A 26,907-nucleotide genomic window follows, 5' to 3' on the forward strand; every position below is an offset into this window, starting at 1 on the left:
ATGTCTTTGCTGTCATGATTTTTTCTAACACTAGAAATTCCATCTTAATTTTTTTCTGTCTATCAGTCGGCGATGTGGAGAGGCAAATAATAAGGGACCTTTTTTTTATTTGGCTGACAGCAAAGTTCGATCAATAAAGTCCAGAAGGATAACTCAAAACAAAAATCCAAAAACCTGGCATGGGGAGTAATCCAGTAAAACACTGAAGCAAGACAAAGAGCTACATTAGGGGGAGAAAACAGATGGTTTGACAAAGGACAAAGGAAAAAGAAGTCTGAATATACACAGGCTAAATGCTGAGATGAGATGGGAGGCAGGTGGAGAATGAAGAAATTAAACTCATAATTGACAAGATTTATAAGTGAACTAAAAGAAGAATCAAGAAATTCAGCAAGCAAACAAAACAAGCTTCAACCAATCGAACATCTTTTAATAAAATCAGAACCCAAACTCAGTTAACAAAAGAAGACTTGATTTTTTTTCATAAATATGCATCACTATTCATTTATGCATTGCATTTATCATGTAATAACACCATTCACAAAACAAAACCTTCCTCGCTTCTTTAAAGTATGTCAATACCAGAGCAGATGGCTAAAACTAAAATATCCCTCCACATTTGGCAGGCTCTAATTTAGTACTGTGTTCCTTTTCATGCACTGTGTAACTTCTAAACATATTGCTGGCTTTTATTGTTCTAAAAATGGTGCATTATTTAGTTTGCCAGTGTAATATAGTTTACACCAACAGCAATTAAATATACCATCTGCATGCAAGGAGGAAATGGTCGACTTACATAACGTAATCTTGTTAAAAATGTTTAAATATATCCATTTTACACCCTGGGGGAGAGCAGCATATAGCACACCTCTCTTTTTTTGGTGTATTTCTAGAGGTGTTAATGTCAGTGAAACCTTCCTGCTCTTCTCTGTTTGGAAGCACTCAGCGTCTTTTCTCTTGACCTGAGTTAGGCTATTCGCTCAGGATGTATTCCTCCAGAGCACTGACATTCATCTTGTGCTGTGCTGTGTGTATTTAAGTGTGCATGTGCACGTGTGTATGTCTCTTTTGTTTGTTGCCAGCATTGTTAGTCAGACTTGATTGCTTGTGACTGTGCTTCAGCAGAGGAAACCTGTGGGTAAATTAGACAGATAAACATATGATGTGACATAAGATTAGGAGAGTCAGAGACAATGACTCTTGACTTCATGCACACTTTCACTTTATATATGATAGTAGTATTATTTATTTTTCTCTTTGAGCAGCTCTTAAGTAATAGCAGTGCATTAAAGTGTAATTTTATTCTAGTTGCTTGGTTGAAATGAGTTTTAAAAACTGATGCTAGTCATTTTGAACTGAATCTGCTGGCTATTGGAATGTATTATGTTCAGATATTGCTAAAAGTATTATTTCTCTAAATGAATATGTATTTAATAAGATTCACGTCATAAGTATAGAAGATAGAAAAAAAGAAATGCTTACTGATGAAATTAGTTTTAGGTTATCGGGCATTTAAAGCGCAGTGGCAGACACGTACCATTGGCTGAGAAATAACGTCACTGATTTCAAAATAGAAAGAGCCTTGGAGAAAATTTCCACCATGCCTATTCCTGTGATTTAATATAACAGTCTCTGAAAGGTGATTTTCGTTATACAGGGGTGTTAATTATCATCTGGTGCTGACAGCTGGTTATAGGCCAGCAGGTGTCAACTAGTACTGTACGGAGCTTGGCAGAGAGTAATCCCTCTCGCCTCAAGCTGCTATCTAAAAGGTATCCTCCACTAAATTCAACTGTTAAGGCCTAAAGCCAGAGATGGTACACTTATACTGTGTTATGCAAACCAGACTCTTGCTGCATAAAATGGAAATTGTGTTTTCAGTCAGCGACTTAACAAAAAATCGGTTATTATAGCACTCTATGAATACATAATTTTTACGACTTCTGATAATAGAGACTTTATGAGCTTTTTTCTGAAACTCTGAATCTATGAACTTTTAACTCAATTCTAAATGTTCATGCTTGCTCATATCTGCACTCTGGGAATGAGTCTGATGTTGGCCTCTTGTAACTGCAGTGTTATTCTCTGGAATATTGTCCACAGCTCTCGAACATAGCGTAGAGTCCTGGAAAATCAAACATAAATCCAGGCTCAGCCAGATTTTTTTCAACCAACAACAGTCCAGTACTTTGCTAATATGATTGCCAATGTTGCTTTAATCCAAATGTCAATCTCATACTGTATGTCTAAAGGACACCGGACTTTTATTTGAGGACATTAGTCTTTGATGTAGCCTTTTGCATGTTTACACTTGCATCCAAGCCATAATACTAGAAAGGCAAGGTAATTCTAATTGTACAAGACCTTTAATCCACATAGATAGATTTAAGGTGTCTTAATAAATCATAATTTTGGTAATTACCTTTCAAATCTTATAGGCTATATTTTCAATTGCTTCAAATTAAAACCAATTGCTTTAGTAGGTTACATTTTTTTTCCTTTAAAAACTGTTTTAAATTTTGTAGCTGTAATTTTCTGAAAAAAGATTTGTTCTTTTTTATGGCCATCAAACCTTGACGTGGTTAGCTGGAGCAGGTATGACAGATTCAGTGAGAGGAACGCAGCAAATGAGAGAAGGTGCAAATTTAAAGAAGAGAACCAACTAAAAAATATCTCTTGAAATGTTGTGCATGCTGCCAAATGAATACAGCTCAATTATACACATAGGGATGTCCTTGTAAGCCACACTATCATAGTGTCATAAATATGCTAAAATAGATATTTTTTTAAATCCTCTTACTATGATACACAATAATATAATACACTGTCTGACTGAAAATTCCTCCCACATATTCAGAAGGTAAGCAATCTAACTTTGCACACAGGTACACATTAAGCCCCTAAAGTGACTTATCTTATTATGATGTCAGCATTTATGCACTAATAAAAACCTATAAAAGAATTGTATCATTTTGATTTCACAACAACTAATTAATGAATACTGAATACACTTGATATGATATGATATGATATGATATGATATGATATGATATGATATGATATGATATGATATGATATGATATGATATGATATGCTAGACTTACACAATTTGTAGATATCCTTTTTGATATCTATAAATTGTGATCCTTACAGTACTAATATTATATTAATGATTGTTTATGAAGTCAAGCTTACTGTATTTAGGGACTAAATGAAAAGTTTAATGTAATGTATAGTTTAAAATAACTATACAGCATTTCAAGACATGTAAAAAAGTCCAGCCTACAAAATCATCTTTTTATGCATTTATCCAACAATAAGGCATGTAAATATGCCATATGGGTATGTCTTTGATTGATTTTGCATACCATTTTTTCATTATTTCTACTTAAAGGTAGTGGATAGTGCCTGGCTGATAAGTGATAAGACATTTTTTTATAGACCCAGTCCTTTAATCATTTTTCATAAAAGCTTTAAAAAGCTTTTGTCAATATAGCAGCATGATAGTAAAAAATATATCCAGCACAGCACACGGGCCAGAGGAGTAGAAATTTAATGTAACATCACAGGTAGTCTATAAAAGGATAGCGTGTCAAAGGAAGTGAGTAGGATCTTTCCAACCTAATAACCAAAGCAAACATTAGCACAACAACAATGATCTGCAGTCCAATTCGAGACTGGCGACATGGAGCATCCATAAAAATAAAAACTGAGGAAGGTGAACTGCATCATATGTTGTCAGTAATTTGCAGCATCATTGTGGTAAACATTTCAGCCTATATAACACTCCTTAACAGCACACCATACTAGACCCCTATGATAACTTTATTAATACTGTGACCTTACTTAATGTCATGTGACATCAAAGTGAGTAAAGTCAGTACACTCAGTTTAAAAGGTTTGGAAACTGCCTAAATCAATAGAACTGATGAAGCCTACTGAATGAGTACAGGCATGTCCTTAAGACTGATGTGTGTAGCTGTCCTTGATTTTTGTGCTTATGAAACAGCCCCCTAATGTCACTGTTACTGAATTTTGTTGTAATGAGATTCACTCTGTGATTAAACAAAGAATTGTTATTTTTCTGTTTCTCTTTTTAAACCTTGAATTAAGTTTTTTATTCATTCATTCTGCTTTCTTTCATACTAGCATTTATGCACCAAAGGAAAGACTCAAGTTAAAATCTAATTCAGAGAATAGTAAATTTACTTCTTTTTTTTTTTTTGTCTTGTTTGTTTGTTTTTACAGACATTTATAAAAGTTATAAAGATAATTTGTCATTTGTATGTAGAGACTAGAGTGGAAAGATACCAAGATATCAAAAACCATTCAAGGAGACAGTTTTCATAGAATGCATGTTATGTGAATATTAACAATACAACAAAACAGAATAAACTATGGATAATGTTACTTTGTTTCACTATACCTAATTCAACTGAAACCATTAGAGTAAAATACCATTTTCCTTAGGCACAATGGATAGATGTATTCGACTGTAATCCTTCAAAGATATGCAGGATGCACCAAATAACAACAACAGACTGCTGCAGTACTGGGGACTTAGGAGATGAGTGCAGGACACAAAGACAGATATTTGCAACAAAAAGAAACCTGTTTATTATATTCTGGAAGGTTCATATATAAATCAACCAAAATAAAGGTTTATTACACATTAAGGACTAGAACACATAAGGAACACAAAAAAAAAATCACCAGCACTACAGCAATCAGTCAATGATGACACATACACAATAGAAAACTCACAATGGAAAACAATATCAGACATGCTCCTGGGGCTATTAAATATATTTATAGATATACATATTACTGTGCTGTACATTGAGGTCTTCTCTCAATGTCCTTTCTATTTTTAGGGAGGAGTAGATTCTTCCGTTTCCGCCAGGCTGCTTTGAGCCTGATGAATACCAACAAGCAATCTCTTCCGCAAGAGGACCCAGATGCTGTGATGGTGGACTTGCCCAAAGAGGATGAGGACTCAGTGGCCCTGGAGAGTTTCCCATCACCCACCAAGAGCATTTGCAGTCCCATTGAGGCCAATGACACACATGCCCTCATAGGCTCAAGCCACCACTCCTCCCAGGCTAGCATCGGTCCTGAACCACTTGACCATTCATCCCCTAAACTCCCCTGGGAGAAACTCTACCATTCGGAGCCACACCAGTCCTCTACCTCCCTGTCAAATACCTTCCCCAGAGGCAGCATCAGCAGCATGAGAAGGGCCTCATCCGTTCATGAAATTGAAGGCTATAGTTCCAATTCAAAAAACTTATTCAGGGATCGCCATACAAATGAAGGTATGTGCTACACTACGCTCTATAACTTGTAGCTTCTGTCTGTGTTATGTCGTATTAATATATTGGCCCAGCCAACACCTTACAATTGGCTGCTCATGTTTTAACTCTATTATGATAAGTAAAGTCTGATCAATATATCAATAGGTTATATGGGCTTACTGCACTGAAATGATTGTAAACTAATGATTGAGACAGATGTCGTCATTTTGTCACAATGTAATCTTAACATCTGTAAAATCGTAGATAATAGCATTGCTTTTAAATAATTTGTCTCAATCCGTGTATAGCTATGAGAAAAACAGAAGGTGAAAACATTGCTTTTTAGGCATATGTAATTTAAAGGCTTGTGTATGAATAAATCAGTTTCCCCCCCGATTCCTAGTAGGCTTTAATTCACAGCCAACCGCAGCTCTAAAAGCACGTTAGATGTGTTGTAGCACATTTTTTCTTGGGTGAAAAAATACTAAAAATTCCCAGTAGTTCCTCCACTATCAGTTGATGTAAGATTACATTAGTCAATGGTGATGTGCATGTACAGTAAATGAGGCTGTTATTCTCTCTGGCTAGAAATAGATTTACAGTATACAAAGCTCAGCTTATTATGGTTATATTGCCATAATACCTAAAAATGGACAGGAGATTAAAAATTTTCTTGTTTAATCAGGGTGAAGCAGGTAATTTCTTAATATTTATTCAACAACAAAAAAACCCACCAAATACTGTGTTAACCTCTACATCTTGCCAAGGTTACTAATGTGGCTGCCATTTGCTCTTGAACACTAGGCCCTTTCAACCACGTGAAGTCCAGCCTTCTTGGCTCTACCTCTGATTCAAACATCAACAAATATAGCACTATCAACAAGATCCCCCTGATTGCACTCAACTTCTCAGAGGGGACAGAGAAGAAGACCCACTCTCCACCAACAAGTGAGAAACCCATCATAGCACCAAAGGTTAAAGAAAGAACTCACAATGTAACAGAAAAGGTCACACAGGTGAGTCTGAAAATTCCAATTTATTTTTACATTGAAGCATCTGTTATTGTTTGACTTGCAAAACTCTCTCAGCTACCATTTCTCTGACCTGGGTCCAACTCTTAGAAATCCATCCATCCATCCACCTTTCCACACATATCCTTGGTTCTCTATTTCAAAGAACGTCACTGAGAGGGATGGATGGGAAGCTTGCCAGTGCACTAATCATTTCAAATGTAGTTCTGAAATTGGATGCCTCCATGAAGATGATGAGATATGATTCACTGACAGCTCATTATATTAAAGAAGAAATCATGTTGCAATCAGATCGCACCAGCCGCAATGCCAATAACTAAATATCATCTAAATTTTTCTCAACTCAACTGAGATAGCAAGACTTTTACATAGAGAGGCATTGAACCAGAGAAGTGTATACCAAAGTGGTCAAAATCATTTTTGCAGTAGTTTTCTCTTCCCCATTTTTCCCATGATGACAGATAGACTCAAAAGATGAAAACAATACAAGCCTTACTTTTGGAGACGCTAACAAACAGCTGACAGTCTATCATGCTGCAGAGATAACATATGGCTACTGCCCATCCACATTAATAGAGGAGTAGTGCCAGGAGTTGAAACAGATATTCAGTCTAGGAATTATTTTCCAGCCCAGCTACACTTTCTTCATGCAAACAAACATGCTGCTAATTTTGTAGGTTTACTCTATGTATTGATTTGGAATGACTCGATGATTTTATTGAATATCTAGTACAATAAGCTGAAAAATGAAACATTAGTATTGCCTATTTTGACAAATAACTTGCTGTCAAAATACAAGTGAATGGAGTTAGAGGAGTCTCAATCCCTAAGTCTAAGACAAAAATGTATGTTTTGTTTTAGTTTACAGTTATTCTGGTGATAAGTTCCAGTTTTGCAATTCTGTTTTGTTTCAAGTCTTACATCTGTACATGTGTGCATCTTTGGAGTGCACCTCTGGGAACCATGGACACAGTTGCACGAGGGCAAGAGTACAAGTGTATTTATTCTGATAGCTCTTTTCATTCCTTCTTGCTATAATATCACTATTCAAGTTGAATATTCACCTGAGCCCTAAACCACCCAGGATACCAGTACATGTCCCGAGTGATGAAAGTACTTTCATCTTGAAGCAAACTTAGTGGCAATATCAGAGAAAAAACATCTATTTCTGTTTCAGAACAACAAGAAGAACATTTCACTGACTCCCTATAGAACCTATTAATTCATTATGTTTACAAGTCACAAGTGGATGTTCTTAACACTTGAACAAACAGGGGTTCTAGGGCTAGCTAGACATGTCAATATTCATTGCGGTTTTATTTTTAAACTAATAAAAAAAACAATGTTTCATAAAATTAAGTGAGGGGAAAAACGTAAAATGTTTACTTGCTGGCCACTTTTTTATGAACACCTTACTAGTATGACCCCGCCCATTTTGCCTTCAGAATAGATTTTGGTCCATCCTGACTTGATAGCATCACAAAGGTGCTCTTTTGGATTGCAATCTGGTGACTGTGGAAGCCATTTGAGTCTAGTCGTGTTTTTCATGTTCAATAAACCAGTTTGAAAGGATCCGAGAGTTGTGGCATGGTGTATTTTATGGATAGAAGCAGCCACTGAAAGATATGTACACTGTAGTCATAAAGGTATGGACAGGGTCAGCAACAATACTCTAGCAGGCTGAAGAGAACATATCCCCCATTACCACCAGCCTGAAATGGTGATACAAGGCAGTGTGGATCCATGGTTTTTGTTGTTTATACCAAGTGCTTCTTCTACATACCTTGGTAAAAACACATGGTTAGTTGATTTACTGTCTTTCTGTCGGTCTGTCAGTCTGGCCTTTCATCTCGGCCTTTGCACATCAACTGCTGGATTGGATATATTCTCTTTTACTAGCCATTCTCTGTAAACCCTAGAGATGGTTGTGTGGGAAAATCCCAGTAGAGAAGCAGATTCTGAAATAGTGTGTATGCCTCCAACAACCATGCCACATTCAGAATCACTTAAAACCCATTTCTTCCCAATTCTCATGCTTTGTTTGGAATGCAGCATGGCATCTTGACCTTGTCTATATGCTTGAATGTATTGAGCTCCTGCTGTGTGATTGGCTGATTAGACATTTTTGTTCGCATGCAGGTGCACACTACCAAACAAAGTATACTTTAGGGATAACGTTGCAGTTATTCTGATAAATAACAAAATGTGTTTTGTTTTGGGATATTTCAGTAAATTAAGAACTCTGTGTAGGACACTATAAAATGCTTTGGGGCCCAGTAACCAAGCAAAAGAAAAGCTGAGAAACTTTATATTTAAACTTCTTTCACCACAGCTTTCTCATCTATAAATGAAAAAGAACCATCATCGTGATTAAATGTTCTCCCTCCCTGCTGATTTTAGTTTGGAGTTTGAAGACACTGCAGAGATGTGAACGCTGCATCTGCTTCCTGACTGCTAGCATGGGGAAATCTATAATTCATGTGCTGAAGATAAGGGAATGTGCTGAAAAGAATAGAAAGACCCATTGCCCTCATCCTCAATCGTACACCATTTTCTGCCATAAGAGAGCCCTTTCTGCTAGTCTGTCGCACATTGTGAAGCCAGAAACAGAGAACGGCTTTGCTTTCCTGACCACATTGTGTCATGGTCCTGGGCCATGTGGGCCCAGTATTCTTAGTTTTCATGTATTTTTGTATTTTGTTCTTTATTTAGGCCATGCTTCCTGGGTTGATCTGTTACGTTGTTCCTTATGTGTTTTCCCTTCGTGACTCTTACCCCCTGTGTGCCCCTCTGTGTATTTATGAGCCCTCGTCTCTCTTTGTGCTTTATTCTATGTTTTCCCCAGCCCGTTATGTCTGCGTTCTCCCCGTGCTCTCTCTCCTCCTGTTTGAACCTCTGTGTACTTCCTGCTTTACTTTGCCCATCTCCCATCAGTGTTACGTTCACTCCTGCCGTGTCTTGTTATGATTATCAGTGTCACCTGTGTTCCCCGTGTGCATCCACTTCCCCTGATCTTCCCTCATGTGTATTTAGTCTCTGTGTTTCGTACAGTCTGTGTCGCGTCGTCTGTGTTCTCACCCCCATGTTTTCACGATCAGTCTTTTGTGATCATCTTCGTCTCAGAGTTCTCTTAGTTTGTCACAGTATTAGTTTTCCCAGTTTAGTTATAGTTTAGCCACGCTATCCCTGCTGTGTTTGTATTCCTGGTCTTCAGTCATATTAAAGGCTCGCTTTCTGTTAAACTCACTCCCGTCTACTCACTTGTGTACGCTCCTGGGTCCATTACACACACCACCGCACGACCTGCCTCTGCAGACCGTGACACATTGAATAATTTACCATCTAACCAGAGCTCATTCATCTGGGGAAATTAAAACAAATATTTGGGTACCACATTGCATAGTAAATTCATATCTATCAGTTAAAATGTATGCAGACTTTACTTTTCTTCAGTCTATCAAGTGCTTTTTCCAAGAGTAATTCAATGTACCTTCTGCAAATGGAGAACAAGTGGTAGTAACATTTATTTATAGTGCCAGGTCAGAGGCAATCCACTTGTCATAATGGCTATCTTTGACTAACTCGGTTTGACTGTAGAGGACACATTGGGTGTCACAGTTGTTATCAATTCATTCCTTAAAGTCTGTGAGCTGATTAAATGACCCGTGGAATTTGATATATGAAATGGGAAACTGTGTTTAATCAAATTATAGATTTAAAATATATTGTTTTATACCAAAAAAGCACCATAAGCTTAAAACCTATAGCTTGTAATATTATCAATTATTCTAAGAGGTTGACCCAAAATAAAAATTGACAGCGATGTAATCAAGTGATTTTTGTAGCTCTTCTGACCCTCTCTCACCATTCCTGCAGGTCCTGTCCCTCGGAGCAGATGTGCTGCCAGAGTACAAACTCCAAACACCTCGCATTGACAAATTCACGATCCTTCACTACAGCCCATTCAAAGCCGTCTGGGACTGGCTGATCCTGCTGCTGGTCATCTACACGGCGATCCTCACTCCGTACTCAGCTGCTTTTCTTCTCAATGACCAAGAGGAGCAGAAGAGACGAGAATGCGGATACTCCTGCAACCCTCTCAATGTAGTAGATTTAATTGTGGACATCATGTTCATCATTGACATCCTCATAAACTTCAGGACAACTTATGTAAACCAAAACGAGGAAGTGGTCAGCCACCCAGCCAAGATAGCAATCCATTATTTTAAAGGATGGTTCCTTATAGACATGGTGGCAGCAATTCCGTTTGATCTTCTAATATTTGGCTCAGGATCAGATGAGGTATGTAATCTTTTGTTAATGTTGTACATGTATTTAGTTTTTTTTCAGCTAGTTGTTTTTTTCTCCCAGGGAGCTTTACTGCACATCACCCCAGGGATGCTTGGACTGTTGTACTTGCCCCTGTTCCACTACTTAAAGCCTGAATATTTTGGCTTCATAGAGATTACTTTAAATTGCATGTTTTTTTCCTTTCATTCTTTCTTTCTTCTTTTTTTTTCCCTTTTTTTGAATGGTCCTCATTCTAGAATCCATTTACACGGATTAATGGCTTACCAAATGGCAATCAATGATGCATTTATGTGAGGAGCAGGCCAACAGGGCTGTGTGCACAGCTTACATGCAAATGTGAGATGTCCATTGGTAGGCTGGCTGCCAGGACTGCTGGCTTGTTTGTTGGTAGGATATGTCCCCTAAGGCTCTGGATCCACTTCAGGGCTTTATCGTGCTTTGTAGACACTCCATTACACCCGGAAAGCTCCTGATTATACAGTAAACCATAATAATCTTTTCCATCAATGCGGCTGCTGCTGAGTCAGTTCAGTAAATGACAACAAATCAAAAAGAACATGGACATCTTTTTCACTCATCAGACAGTGACAAACAAAACGAGACCATGATTTGAAACTAAAGCACATCCTCACTACGAGTATGTGACTATGTTTACTTAACTTCCACTTTTGCCAAAAATGAAAAACCAATTGACTCCTGTTCTATAAATAGATAGATAGAGTTATACAGTGAGAACATGTGCTTGCATGACTTCTATTTATAGCTTTCCATCTTGATGTTTATGTCAGATTGAACATGAAAATTCCCGCTCAGCAGCATTCTCATTCAGAAAACAAAACCAGCCGAGACAGTGGCAGATGGTTTTTCACAAGGCTCATTCAATTTAGCAGCTTAATAAGACGGTTTTAACCTACAATCGCTTAAGTAAACCTTTTGATTAGAGTAGGAAAAATATGTGAAATAGATTTCAGTGTCTGTTTGCTTTAAAAACAACTTCGTTTTACCATAGTATTGAACATATTGGGAAAGTTATCATGCAAAACTGGGCAATATGAAAAACTGAATGTTTTGAGAACGTTTATTATATAAACTACTGTCCAGTGTCCAGCAGTTTCATTGTGAATTTGGTTGCTTTGTCCTGACTTGAACCTGTAAATGTTGTTTCTGATAGAGATTAGTAGAATGACAGAGTGATGAGGCTGTGTAGCCCTGTGTAACCATAAAACCCAGCTACCTGTGAAGGTACAGTTAATGCTGTGATTTCATTCAGTTCACTTTGATTACGTTTCAGTTGTCTGTTTTTTTTTCTTTTTGGATGAATCACATCTATCAGTAAAACAGGCGCTGTTAGCGGTTGAGAAGGAGACTAATGTTCATTTACCATCACACTGCAATTATACGCAAACATAAGCCTCACATTTTAAATCAGTTTAGGACTTTAGATTTAATGAAGATCTAACATACTTAAGGGGAAAAGGGACTTTGTAAGTGGAAAGTGAGTTTTAAGTAAGTAAATAAAACATAAAAAAGTAAACTGTAGCATAGATTTGCAATGTTTTCGACAATAAATTTTGAGTCAGTGTGACAAGCACAGGCTATCATTTTAAAACATCTAAGTGCTTTAAGCTTCAAAAAAAATCTTTGTGGAGCTGCCTATATATTTACATTAACATTACATTCAGCCTTACATCACACTTGGATATGAGGTTCAAATTCCTCCCTGAGTCTTCTTTTCCTTCTTTCTGGACCGGTGATGCTCTGATTTTCTCTTGCTGCCCTTTTTGTGTGTTGGCTTTTCTGTATATATCTCTGTTCAGATTTATCAGTGTAAAACTGGCCCTGTGATATTATTTCTGACTTTAAACACCTTGTCTAAATCTGACTGACATTCAGACTTTTAATTAAAGCACAGCCAAGAAATTCTTGACTTAACTGGAGAGATTGAACAAGAGAGTGTAGACAGGGAATGAGAAAATGATCACCAATTGCTACAATACTTTAAGGCAAATTAATGGTTCTGTCCTAGTGTTGGTTAGAAAAGGATGATTTGAATTCAACAAATACAGGCCACAGAGACACAAATTTAGTTAACCCATAGCCAATGCCCCATAAGTGTTTCACAAGAAACCATTTTGGTACATGCCAAGAATAACAATCATAAAATAGCTGACAGTAGAGGTGATAAAAGTAGACATATTCATTACGTAGAAGTACACAAAGTAGTGATTCAACTTTGTTGCTCAAGTAACAGCAAAAAAGTGGAGGCTCTAAAGTAAAGAGGTATTATATTAAAAAAATAGCTGCTCCTCTACCAGCTGCTATACGCAAAGCTAACTGAAGCTCATGTCATATTAATATTATGATAAAATAATACCAATACAATGATATGAATGAAGGCTTTATTTCAGTTCTAGTTCATCTGTCTATCTTCATTGCAGTTTGCGTCCACACAGGAAAATGAGGATAATCAAGGGTTAAAGTGGAATTCAACTGGTATGGGAACCCTAAGATCACTTATAGTGGAGCAGTGTGGGGGAAAGAATCACAAATAAGTCACAATAATTGTTGTTGTGAGCTTCAGTAGATTTTGTGAACAGGCTGTGATGAACTGACCTGTGCTGCTGCTCTTTGTGGATTTAGCCAACTCAATTTGACAAGATTTAAGCTGGGGTTACATGCTCTATCTCTGACTGATTTCCCACCCCAAACAGCATAAATCTAGTGTAAAGACAGAATTCAATGAGTGAATCTGATCAGCATCATCACCTTAAATTTGTCTGCTACACTTGATGTTAACCATGAACACTATAGCTGCTTTGCATTGGTCCAACATACTGCATTGTTTTAAAATGGACTGTTTTAAGTAGCCAGTGTTGCCTGATTTAAAACAACTAGTATATGAAGCAACCTTTAAAAAGCAAATGAAAATCATAATTTCAGCAACACATTGTGTACGATATATTTGTTTAACTGCTAGAAATGTGGCTTTTGAAATTAGCTGCCATGTAAAACAAAAAAAGAAAGAAGTGATTGGCTTTGTGCTTGCTGTGTAGCAATAGATCCGGAAGAACAGTAACTTCAACTTACAGATATCTGCACCTTCAATGCTTCTGGCTGACTTTAACGTCTAGGTGTAGTGATATTAATGATGCATAAATTATGTGTTTTTTGGCTCTTTCAACTCTTTGTGTATGATAAGCGCAAGTGGGGGATACACCAATAAGGTTGTGTTTTATATGTTATTGTTCCCTCCATTTAGATTCAAATTAGTTTGGTGTTTGAAGGCATGCTGTGGCAAGAAATAACTCCCCTCAAATGGTTTAAGCCTAAAGTAGTAGTAGAAGTAGTAGAAAGTAGATATTTGTTAAAAGGTATGTATTATAGATACATAAAAATTCTACTTAAGTATAGTATGTGTTTGTTACTGCCCATCTCTGGCTAACAGGAAATACGTGCATCTGGGGCTAAGAAACTTTAAATGTGCATGCCATTATTCCTCATAAAGTATTTGGCATGTAAAAAAATAAATGTCATTTATTTTACGCTATGGCCACATACAATATGGCTATAGTGTATAGCGTCTCACGTACAATAAGTTATTGTATATATACAATAATTAGATATTGTAGCTTACCCTCATTCAGTGTTCTTAATCTACCAAAAATGCCTCAAAACTGCCATGAGTGGTTACTATAACAGATTGAAACTGAAGCTGCTGTATTTGAAGTTTGCAGAAATGCAAGATATTACCTTTTCCTTCTGCTTTGTGAGAAAATATTTTAAAGTACATTTTTGTTAATATTATAAATCAGTGATGGGGAGATATCGAACCCCTTTTTAAGTTTAAAGTCTCAGTTAGAAACTACTGTGGCGGTCCTATTTCCTCCAAAATTACACCAATGGTAAACCTGTGCTGCAATGACTGTCAACATTTTGATAAAAGATAGAGAAATTCTGAAATATTTATAGAAGAATGATGTGGAATTTTGTTCATTTACCTTTAGATAACTAATGGTAAACGATATAAAGAAGTGATTATGAACGAAGTGTCATTGTTTCTTGTTGGACTTTTTCTTCTGTAATTGTCAGGTAAACAAATGGTCCTTTTAATAGGAATTGCAGTTACAGTTGTTAACACATTTCTTATTGACACATAGCAGCTACACAGCTCCCAGGGACCCATTAAATGAGTGTGCCTCTGTGTTCAGGATTGAACAAATGAAGATTTATCTATGGGCTGCTGGTGTCCTTACTTCTCACTTAATTTGCCTTTGACCAAAGAGCTCTGGGGTGTCTTATCCAGTTTTTTCTTTCAAGGAAGCTCATTAGTTTGTGAAGTGACTGTGAAACTGGCCCACAGCTTTAGACTTGTTGATAATATAAAGGAAATACACATGCAGACAAGTTTAGTAGATAAGTAGTAGATAACATGTCAGATCTTTTAGCATGATGAAGCAATATCTAAAACCGTTGATCTGGCATCCAAACTACTGTTGCTATTACTAATAATCTTCCTTATTGTATTTTTGTTTTAGACTACCACTCTCATTGGCCTGCTGAAGACAGCAAGGCTTCTGCGATTGGTGCGTGTAGCCAGGAAGCTGGATCGCTACTCTGAATACGGAGCTGCAGTCCTAATGTTGCTCATGTGCATCTTTGCCCTTATCGCCCACTGGTTAGCCTGTATATGGTATGCCATTGGCAATGTGGAGAAGCCTTACTTGGAACACAGGATTGGCTGGCTAGACAATCTGGGCGTGTCAATTGGAAAGCGATACAACTACAGTGATCCTAACTCTGGTCCCTCTATCAAGGACAAGTATGTCACAGCACTTTACTTCACATTCAGCAGTCTGACCAGTGTGGGCTTTGGAAATGTTTCCCCCAACACCAACTCAGAGAAGGTCTTTTCTATATGTGTCATGCTGATTGGCTGTGAGTATTTTATATGCTTTTCAGGTTGTATTTCAATTTACCATTATTTCATTCTTTTTGTTATCACTTGAATGGGTTTTGAGCAAAAATCTATCTTTTTTCCAGGTCCTTCACAAAACATTGTATATGTTTTAAGCAGAATGTGTTGACATTTTATCAAATTACCTGTGTCTTCATGGGTAACAGCAGTAAATATGCTGACTGTAGTAAAAACAGTACCTTCTCTTCACTCATTGCTTTTTTTTATTTCAGCCCTGATGTATGCCAGCATTTTTGGAAATGTTTCTGCCATCATCCAGAGGCTCTACTCGGGTACGGCCCGCTATCATGCTCAAATGTTACGGGTCAAGGAATTCATCCGTTTTCATCAAATTCCCAACCCTCTGAGGCAAAGGCTGGAAGAGTACTTCCAGCACTCATGGACCTACACTAATGGCATTGATATGAATACGGTAAATAACTGAAGTCACTCATCCACCTGTCCCTGTAATGGATATGGATATCCAACAAAACAAGTGATTGCACTGATGACAATATAAATACATGCTACTAAAAGAGCTTTTTTTCTCTCCCTTGTCTGCTTTTCAATTGGATTAACATCTCTTCATTGGTAAGAGCAGGAGGTACATATTTAATTTCTTTAAATTTTTAAAATGGGTTTCTGTCTGATCACTGTTTAAAATAAGAACCTCATTATGCTGTCTACAGACTGTGGGTTAGAAGACCCAGATGCAGGACACACGAGGTAGACTGAAGTTCAACATGATAGTCTCTAATCAAAGTTAAGGTCAGACACTGAAGGTCAGGCATTGTAGCAAATAAATCTAACTGGGGACAGGCGAGAAGGGAATGCCTTGGAAGATTAACAGCATAATACAAAAACATTCTGATAAATGGGAGGTAGACAACTGGTGCTGTACATACCAAAGTGACCGACTGGCTAATTGGACATGTGTGAGGAAATCCAACAGATACTGTGATGATGAGGAAGGAAGTAATATAATAAAATGAAGACATTAAACTTAGAGACATACAAAGATTTTTTTTCACATTTGAGATTGTAATAGTACAAGTTTACCAGTAGACGTCTATTCCCAGGTACATTTTTGAAAATGACGGTTAAATAAATCCTTTATTTAAGAAAAAAAAAAGGCAAATGTTATATTTTTTGTGAACCATTACATTCCCATGAATTAGCTCCTGGTAATTTTCTGAATACTTACCACATCTCTACTATTGTAATGTCTAAAGTTTGCTTTACATTATTCTTGTTCAGTGATTTAGTGCTATAAAACAAAAACCAACAATATTTTTTAAAAAACAACTTTTGTTTTATCTCAGCTTTAGTAAGTTATGTAAACGTAGTGTTTGATGGACTCACTCAGTACATTCTATATATCAGAGTATGAATTCAGTGCATAACTACACTAGATTAACAGGTGTAGATGCAAACGCATAGCACACTTTTGATTCTGATCTGCTTTGTTACCGGTTCAGCTTATAGTGTAGTTTATTCATATTAATCATTTCAATGTCATGACAGCCTATTTCTTTTGAAAAATATGCATAATATCTTCATATGTCTTATGCTCTCCTTTCTCTGTAATGGCAGCATCCATTCAAGCCTGCATGTACTTCACATTTCCTTGCATGCCTGTGTTTATGCTATTAATTAAATTCTTAAAATCAACAGGGGAGAGTATCCTTTTAGTGCCATCCTTTGCAAAATACTAGTATTTGTCAGCCCACCTCAAGTGTATGGCTGCTTTGTTTTCTTTAAAAACTCACAAGTTTAGAGGCCACCTCTATACAAAGTTCTTTTGAAAGTGCTTTTTTTTTCGAACTTGTGTTCTTTTGTATCTGAGAGAACAAAGCTTGACAAACTGATCTGATGATGTGGTCACAATTATCTCTGAAACACATCTCTGTAAGGATATCAAACAAATGTTTTGAGCACTTTATTTACTGTTTTTTCTCCGCATCTTAGGTGTTAAAAGGGTTTCCCGAGTGCCTACAGGCAGACATCTGCCTTCACCTCAACAGTTGTCTTCTGGACAACTGCAAAGCTTTTCAAGGAGCCACCAAAGGATGCTTGAGGGCCTTGGCCATGCGCTTCAATTCCGCTCATGTGCCTCCCGGAGACACTCTGGTCCACGGTGGTGATGTGCTCACTGCTCTCTATTTTCTGTCGCGTGGTTCTATTGAGATCTTGAAAGATGACATTGTGGTAGCTATCCTGGGTAAATACAACCCCTTGTTGATCATTTTACTGATGTGTACTAACATCTAGTGTTTATTTGATATTTTGTCTCAATTACAATAAGTAGGTTGGGTGGATGGTGCTCAGTTGATTAAGAGCTTTTAAATTTAAGTCCTGTATGGAAATTTTTTATACCCAGAGTAAACTCTTTTGTGCTGTTTGACATTTTGCCAATGTCTATCAGGAGTTTTGTGCATATAATGTCAGTCTCTGCTACACATAAAATCCTCTGCCTCCACCTGGAAATGTGATGAACTGTAATAGTCAATGTCACCTCCCTGTTGTATTTAGATCGCTCAGCTGACTGTGTGTTAAATGTCAGCACCAAGCTAACTAAAACTTTAGGCAGGTCTAATTTAGTCTCATACTGTTTTGAGCTTATTGTTGATTTTGTAAAAAGATCTTTAAGATTTACCTTTTGTTTATATAGTCAGAGAGGAAGCACATACTGTACAAGAAACATTCTAGTACCCACATGTGAATTCAATGTGCACAGATGTTCTGGACCTTGGCGTATTTAGCATCAGAAAATTCAAAATAAAATGTGCCTTCATGTGGGTTTTCACATTTCGTTTTCTGTGAGTGTTCTGGGGTGTTTGTGTGACAGGTTTGACACTCTGGCATTTCTATTAAGTGGCCTCATGGAAGGTTGTCTGGCAGTTTCAAAGAACGCAGTGAAAATGGTGCCACTTTTTTGACAGCACTGGGAAATGAGTTAAAGCTGCAAAATAGAGAGTATTAAAATAATGTCAGTAAAAAGGAGATTTGGCTAAAACAACTAGCAGCTCTAAATTTGAAGCTATATTTTTCATTCTTTATGTATTGATACTGAGCTTGATGCATCAATGTTAAAATACCAATACTGGAAAAATGTCTATTTATTTTTTCTTCATGGGTAAACTTCATTCATGCACTCCAGACCGGGCCTGGATTAGATTTTATTCATTATTCATGAGATTAATTCTCACTAAAGCTGCACCTGAAAGAATGAGGTTTCAGCTTCGCAACGGTTGCTGCATCACACAAAACGTGTTATTAGTGATTATCGTGGAAAAGCCACTCAAGCATAATTATAATGCTCCATCGCCATAGTTTATTCTCACATGGGGAACTATACCAACCTCTAACATGGCAATGGTCAGCCCATGGTGTTAAAGTATTTTTCTCTTGTAATGATCATGACTCCAGCAAGGCGATTAGCATTGTTCTACAGGTGAGGAATTAATCTCTTATCCTAATCAATCGTTGTGGGGAGAGCTCTGTGTTTGTGTGCGGGGGAGAGACACACCAGTCTGTGTGAGGCTTTCCTCTGTGGCCGAAAGGTGTCCGGTGCATGCTGTGAAAGGCACACTGGCAGCCAGCATATCATATCTCTTTCTTCTGAACCCCTGCTTACACTGTTGGCATTTAGTGAACCCCCCACACCAACAAAGGGATTTTTCATGATGCCCTTTAAACCAGGCCTCTCGTCCTTTGGAAAATGGGCCCTTATTTCTGCAAAGGAAGCTCTTTTATTCTCCAGACTAAAAGCTAAGCTTACCGTAGATTTTTTTGGTTTTTTCACTTTTTGCAAGTTCACTGAAGAGCTGGCTTAATTATGTGATAGCCAAAATCAGTGCAAAAATTGCCTTTGAAGTGCACAAGTAAAGTGTGTCAATTGCAATCAAGCCCTCCTTTACCCATCGCATCAAAGCTGCTGCATGTTAGTAGTTACTCCTCAACATAAATAATGGATCAAAGATAGAAAGACAACTGATGTGCCGGCCCTGGGAGACGATCTACACAGAAATTAGAGGCTGTCTGATTTTGATTATCCACAAAAACAAACACCTCTGCGCCCCTTAGTGAAATCAGAGTGATAAATAAATTCCTATTGTAATCGCAGCAGAGATTTATGCCTGCGTCATGCCTTTTTTTGGAACTCACTGTAGCTCAAGTCAGCATTTTTACATCTTCCCACTAAAACTGTCAAGATTACCTGTTGTTTGTGTGTTTGTCACCTCCAGGTAAAAATGACATATTTGGAGAAATGATCCATCTCTATGCCAAGCCTGGAAAGTCTAACGCTGATGTGCGGGCTCTGAGTTACTGTGACCTGAGCACCATTCAGCGAGAAGATTTGCTGGAGGTGCTAGACATGTACCCGGAGTTTGCAGATCACTTCTTCAACAACCTGGAGCTTACTTTCAACCTGAGAGATGACTCCACCAAGGCAGATAATGTAAGAACATTTTGGACCTATGTGTTTAATGGGTGTTTTGATAACAAGTATTCATATTGTAATTTGCCTAAATTATGTTTTTTTGTTTATTCTTGGTAACTGACACATTTTCTGATTGAAGCATTTTAATTTTGCAGCCCTGTAGTGTCAAAGAAAGTGATTCAGATGGTGAGGGAAATAAAAATGTGAAAAGAAGAATCTCTTTCACAGCAGATCTGTCTAAAGGTCAGTAGAAACATACAGGAGAACCTTGTCAAGCATGCTTTGTGGCTGCAAATTTTTTTCTTTGTTATTATTCATGGATTGGTGCTCCGATATGCAAAAGTCTGTCCTCTATGGGATATGGTGTTATTCCACTGACTCCTGCTGATTGCCATTCTACAGGGGAAAGCAAAGAAATGGTTAAAGAAGTTCAAAGGGAGAGAGAGTCTAACTCGTGCCTAAAGAGATCTTCAGTAGTTCTGGGTCGCTCTTCACTCACAGTTCCAGGCCTAGACTCAGACGTTATTGTCAGAGACAGCTTGGACAGAAAACCACCTTTTGAAGGTAACAGATCTTGTCTTACAGATGAATTGTAAATATCTGGTGAATAAAATTGTAGCTTTTTTGGCAAGAACTTTCAAAGCAGTGTTGCAAATCGTGATGAATATTTGTAGGACAAACACTAATGTGAGTGGTGGGAAGACACTGAGGGACAATGTCTTTGACGCTGCATTCGGGGCGATCGTGGCTCAAGAGTTGGGAGTTCGCCTTGTAATCGGAAGGTTGCCGGTTCGAGCCCCAGCTTGGACAGCCTCGGTCGTTGTGTCCTTGGGCAAGACACTTCACCCGTTGCCTACTGGTGGTGGTCAGAGGGCCTGGTGGCGCCAGTGTCCGGCAGCCTCGCCTCTGTCAGTGCGCCCCAGGGTGGCTGTGGCTACAATGTAGCTTACCATCACCAGTGTGTGAATGTGTGCGTGAATGGGTGGATGACTGGATATGTAAAGCGCTTTGGGGTCCTTAGGGACTAGAAAAGCGCTATATAAATACAGGCCATTTACCATTTACCATTAGCAGCTCTAAGAGGGTGACTGGTTGTGTGGAGAGTGTTGGGATGTTCCCAGGCTTCTAGAGTTGCTTTGAGCAAAAACTTGGGAATTTAAATATTTAGGTTGCCTTCTGCCAAAATGCTGCTCAGCTGATTATAATTCTAAGAGACAGGATGTCATCTGTCTCAAAAATCATAGACTTAAGACTGCATTATTCTCCCTTGCAGACATGCATATGAAGAGCTGCAGGGTCTTGCAGTTTTTCTTAATTTTTTTTTCTAGTCCAGTATCCAGACAAATGCCTTACATGCTGTAGATCACTATTGATATGATTCCATCCGCAAATTATTCTACATTTAATATTCTTTTGAAGACAATTTTATAAGTGCAGGTGGCAAAGGAACAGCATGCAACTGCAGTCCTTCAGACAAAAAATCATCAGCCCGTGCAAGTTATCTCTGTAGAAAATAACTTTTGACAGTTTGCTCGTTTCATCATCATCATCATCATCATTTATTTATTTATATAGCACTTTAAAAACACACCTGGTAGACCAAAGTGCTGTACAATACTAATATGCACATAGTAATAAAACCAGACATAGCAATAAAAAAGAACATTAAAAAAAATATCAGTTACCCACAGAGTTAAAAGCCAGAGAATAAAAATAGTTTTTTAATAAAGACTTAAAAACTGGCACTGATGTAGCCTGTCTAATATGGAGAGGAAGGTTATTCCAAAGCAGTGGCGCTGCAACAGAGAACGCTTGGCCATAGCCGTGACTTTGGGACCAAAAGCAGCAACTGCTCAGCTGGAGCATTCAGGTGTGCATTAACAAAATACTGAGGAGGGAAGACATCAGCAGTGGTCTCAGAACCAATTGCTGCAGTTTATTAGTCTGAAAGGGGTAATAAAGCCATTTCCAAAATACTTTACGTCCATCATTCTACAGTGACAAAGATTATTCATAAGTGGTAAACATTCAAGACAGTTGCCAGTCATTCCAGGAGTGGACACACTACTAAATCAGAGAAATTGTAAATTGCAAGGTTAAGTTTGTAGAGCTTCTTGTAAACAAACCATCATTTAAACCAGATAACAATGCACAACACCACATTTGGTGAAAACCAAACACAGTGTATTACCAACTGCCAAATCGAGGGTGGGAAGGTGAGGATTTGGGCTTATTTTGCAGCCACAGGACCTGAGTATCTTGCAGTCATTTAAACTCCTCTGCATACCAAAGTATTCTAGAGTCAAGTGTGAACCCATCTGTCCAACAGTTAAAGCAAAACTGAATCATGTAACAGGACAATGACCCCAAGCACAGCAGAAAATCTGCAACAGAATGGCTGAAAAAGAAAAGAATCAAGATGCAGTAATGGCCCAGTCAAAGTTCAGACCTCGGCCTGATTGAAATGCTGTGATATGACCTTAAGAGAGCTGTGTATAAACAAATGCCTGCAAAGCTCAGCAAATTGAAGCAATGATGTAAAGAAGAGTGGGCCAAAATTCCCCCGCAATGATATGAGAGACTGATAAGGTCATACAGAAAACAATTACTTCAAATTACTTTACGTTACTGCTGCTGTAAAAGTGCTGAATCATGGGATATACTTGGTTTTTCCACACACCATTTTTATATTTTGGCTTCTTTTTTTTTAAATAAATAATGGCATGATTCAATAGGCCATGTGCTGTTGTTTATATGTGCTATAATCAAATTTAAAATGACCTGATTTTCTATGTTTTATTGAAAATAAAATAAATTTACCCAGTTAAAATGTACCCAGTATCCCAACTGTTTTGGAGCTGGGGTTCTACGTGATACAAAGTCGGACCGAGAGAACGACTGTCAATGCACCCTCAGCCCAAACTCTAAACGAATCTATGCAACTCATTGTATTAGTGCAAAGCCACCTGCACAGTCTGTTCAGTGAGATAACTTAATCACCGAATTAACCACCCCTCTGTTTAAAACAACAAAAGAGGCTCCACACATATCACTAGACAGCAGGTTAAATACTACCATGTGCCAAACAGAGATAACAGGGTTAGTTTGCAACTGGAAAACACCGATATAATAATTCTCCTGGTATAGCAGTGTGATAAATTACAACAAAGGATCTACACACAGCTTTGCTGTAGAGATTAATTATATTCTATTTTAGTAATGTTTAGTGATGACGTTGCTCTGACCTGCAAGTGAGGATGTAAATCATGCATGTTGGTTTGGTCCTCCAGATCTGTGCTGTGATAAATGGGCCTGTAAGAAACCTACAGACTACCTGGATGAGTCAGCGCAGTTCCAGGACCTGAGAGAGGATGATAATTCTGCCAGTGAAATCACATATGGAGAGGTGGAACAACGCTTAGGTCAGCTTCAGGACCATTTAAACAGGTACATATTTTTAGAGTCAGCATGCAGATGGTTGAGCTTCACTTTGCTGTCATAAACTATGAATTACCCGAAAATGTGAACTTTTCTAGTGTGAATAACAGTGCTTGTTTTTTTTCTTCTTTTTTTTTTTGACTAACCCTTTTTCTTTTACCAATGGTTTGCCATTTCAGCCACACAGCTCACGTGTGGCGCCACATGAAATTGCAGAAATTTCTCTTCTCATTTAAACGTACCAGTTGCGCTTAGCACATCTCTGTTTGGAAACAGTGCAGCATCTTATCAGATGGTGCAAAGAGTTGCTGTTTTGGACGGTATTTCTAGATTATTGTCTAAATTTACTTAAGTAAATGATGTTAAAACTTCTCTCCTTTAATTTTAATGTGAAAAGTTTAGGTTAACTTTGAAGTTAAAGTTGGAACTCTACTTGTTCTGAAGAAAATAGGATTACATTTTTTACATTTATCCAGGGGCATTCCTTTACTGAAGTTGTCTTTTTTGGCCTATGTTGACATGATAGCACTCAGTTGCTCCACATATCTCCCACACCATTACACCACCAGCAACCTGAAACATTTATACAACACAGGATGGATCAATGCTTTCATGTTTATGCCAAATTCTGACCCAACCATCCAGTTGTTGCTACAGAAATCGACACTTGTTAGATCAAGCAACATTTTTCTGATCTTCTGTTGTCAAATTTTGATGAACCTATGTGAATTGAGGCTTCAGTTCCCTGTCTTTATTTGACAGGAATGGCACATGATCTGGTCTTCAGCTCTTGTAACTCATCTGTTTCAAGGTTCAACACAGTTCTCATTCAGAGATACTCTTTTGCAAACCTTGGCTATAGTGAGTGGTTATTTGAGTCTCTGTTGCCATCCTATCAGCTCAAAGCAGCCAGGCGATTCTCCTCTGAACTCTGGCATTTCCATCTAGAGAAGTGCTGCTCACTGGATATTTTCTCTTTTTCATACCAGTCTCTGTAAAGAGATGGTTGTGTGAGAAAATGTCAGTAGATTAGTAGAAATTCTGAAATACCAGCAGCCCATCTGTCACCAACAACCATACCATGTTCAAAGTCCCTTAAACCACCTTTTTTCCCCAACCGCTCAGTTTGAACTTCAGCCGGTCAACCTGACCATGTCTGCATGACTAAATGCATTGAGTTGCTGCTGTGTAATTTGCTAATTAGTTATTTTTGTTACCCAGCAGTTGAACTGGTAGATTCAACAGTCTGCCCATTAAAAATGCATGGAGTCATATGAGTGAACATTTCACTTAAAATGACTCAGAAGGAGCAGAGTGGAATATTTTTTCCAGTTTTAAGTGCAGGGTAAAGGCTCCTCTCTGTTCCCCTCACTTTCTCCATTCAACATCTAAATCTCATTTGTAAACCATAGCTACTGCTGATGTAACGTCTGACATTACAGCAACCGAGCGCACCATAAAAGTCACAAATTTTCACTTGTGACTCATGGTGGCTTTAAATGGAGCCTTTTCCATTTTTTCAAAACATTCTGTAAAACTGATTTGGGAGAGAAGCAGCCTTATCTAGAGGCATTATGTGTTTATGTATTTGTCTGTTTGTTCAATTGGTTGTTATTTTTTCTACTGTCTTCAAGTCTACATATATAACATTAATAGTAGTTCTTAAAAACAGAAAGAATGGATTTATCTATCAATTGCATTGTCTAATTTGAGCGGATATTGAATGTATGATGGATTTTCACTGTGCACAAAAATATTCGGGTAGTCTTTTAGTCTAGAGCATTTTCTGGTATGTTCTGTGGCGACAGCATAGGTATATTTGTCACTATTCTTATTTATCATTGCATTTTCAGATAAATGCTATTATTAATTTCAGTAAATGATAAGGCAGTGCTTTATTCTTTTAAGATGTCACCTCCCACACTGCTAAAAGTAGGCTACACCAAATGTGAAGGAGTAGGTGGAGGACGGCAACTAGCTGGCAGAAGTCGTTGTCGGACTTGGAGTGGGAGGTTGGATCTAATGGAAGCAGGATGCAACATTGTAGGACCGGTGCAAATCAAACTTGAGAATGACCTGGTACTAAAGTCTTTATATGGTAAAGCAGCGCTCAGAAAAAAATGTGCCTGAAACAATTTATAATGATAGAAACAAAATGGTGAGATTGATTTCTAGCAGCTACGTTGTACTTTACCTTCCCTAGAATGAATAGATTTTATTTTTGTCATTCCTGGAATGTAGAAACACATCTTTGGCAGTAGTTTCAGAATCACACCTGCAGTCAGCAGCCACCTGAAACGGACACGCAAATGAACAGCAGATGGTATTTTTAGCTGGAATTATCACAGAGAATGAAAGATCGCATCAGGGTGCCTGAAATACTGGGCAAGCTCATTTTATTAAGCACAAATAAGGCATTTTATCCACTGCACTATACCTGACCTTGTTTTTTTAATGCTGGCTGGCTGCAGGATGAGCAGCACTTCTCTGTCATTTTGGTGTTTTTGTGGCTTTGACTAGTCTGAAAGCATATGTGGCAGGAAAAAAATGTCGGTGTGGCCTTTCTCTTTTACACATCTATGTAAATAGCCAAGAAAAATATTGTTTGGTACGCTGAAAAATACTGTGCGGCTGCTTTTACTTAGTGTCTCATGAGCCACAGCATATTAAATGAGGAAAACAAAAAGGCTGACAGTGTCTTTGTGCATTAGATGGAATACACGTTGGGTTTGGGTTTTTTTGCCTTAAGTCCTAAATATAGAACTTTGATCAAATCTAGACTTAATTAGATTTACCAGATGAGTATAATAGTTATTTGCACAGTAAATGCAGAATTCACATGTCCCACACAAAGCTCATTATCGCTCCTAGCAGGGGCAATGTCTTTCATCTATTGCTTTGACAGAATGTTTCCACACCGTTGCCGTCTCTTAATTTTGTCCAGAGCAACGGCTCCATCTAGTGCTCAGTGAAGCACATCTGAGTGTGCTTTCAGCCATTGTCACACACAGTTAGGTTCACACTGTCCGAGTTACGTAAATACTCTTTCTTTTCATACTTATCTTTTGCTAATATTATACAGTATATCTGTCTGTTTTTGCTCATCAGTCCTTTTTTTTTTTTAGGCTAGAATCTCAGCTGTTATCTGATATGCAGGCGATCCTGCAGCTGCTGCAGAGGCAACCAACTCTGGGACCGCCTGCCTACAGCACTGTGACTGCTAATCCAGACTATCACAGATCTGCAGTGAAGGTTCAGCCGGCTGCTCTGAATGCAAGCCATTTCTTTAGCTCTGCAGGAACTCAAGTAAGGATGCCATCACTTTAGTTGGTAGACATTATTTTACATAGAGCATTTGTTTTCCACTTATGTACACATTGAGACCTTTCCCTTCACTTTTTCATACTGTTAAACTAAATGTCACATCTGTTGGTT

The 26,907-nt window shown here is 37.9% G+C and overlaps 1 protein-coding gene across 1 annotated transcript in view; it reads left to right on the plus strand.

Annotated features, from left to right (window-relative positions):
• The window catches only part of kcnh7b (potassium channel, voltage gated eag related subfamily H, member 7b), a 43,247-nt gene that overhangs the window by 12,589 nt on the left and 3,751 nt on the right, over positions 1 to 26,907 (plus strand). The window contains exons 4-14 of the mRNA XM_085250495.1: positions 4,875 to 5,315; positions 6,099 to 6,310; positions 10,202 to 10,627; positions 15,172 to 15,571; positions 15,824 to 16,023; positions 17,559 to 17,811; positions 19,838 to 20,052; positions 20,190 to 20,277; positions 20,437 to 20,598; positions 23,325 to 23,481; positions 26,598 to 26,778. Coding sequence (XP_085106621.1) covers positions 4,875 to 5,315; positions 6,099 to 6,310; positions 10,202 to 10,627; positions 15,172 to 15,571; positions 15,824 to 16,023; positions 17,559 to 17,811; positions 19,838 to 20,052; positions 20,190 to 20,277; positions 20,437 to 20,598; positions 23,325 to 23,481; positions 26,598 to 26,778 — 2,735 coding nt within the window. The remainder of the gene's footprint in view (positions 1 to 4,874; positions 5,316 to 6,098; positions 6,311 to 10,201; positions 10,628 to 15,171; positions 15,572 to 15,823; positions 16,024 to 17,558; positions 17,812 to 19,837; positions 20,053 to 20,189; positions 20,278 to 20,436; positions 20,599 to 23,324; positions 23,482 to 26,597; positions 26,779 to 26,907) is intronic.

Source organism: Mchenga conophoros, linkage group LG16, assembly GCF_057382185.1.
Source record: "Mchenga conophoros isolate Kocher_MC1m ecotype Shallow Benthic linkage group LG16, M_conophoros_male_GT1.1, whole genome shotgun sequence".
Lineage (NCBI taxonomy): Eukaryota > Metazoa > Chordata > Actinopteri > Cichliformes > Cichlidae > Mchenga > Mchenga conophoros.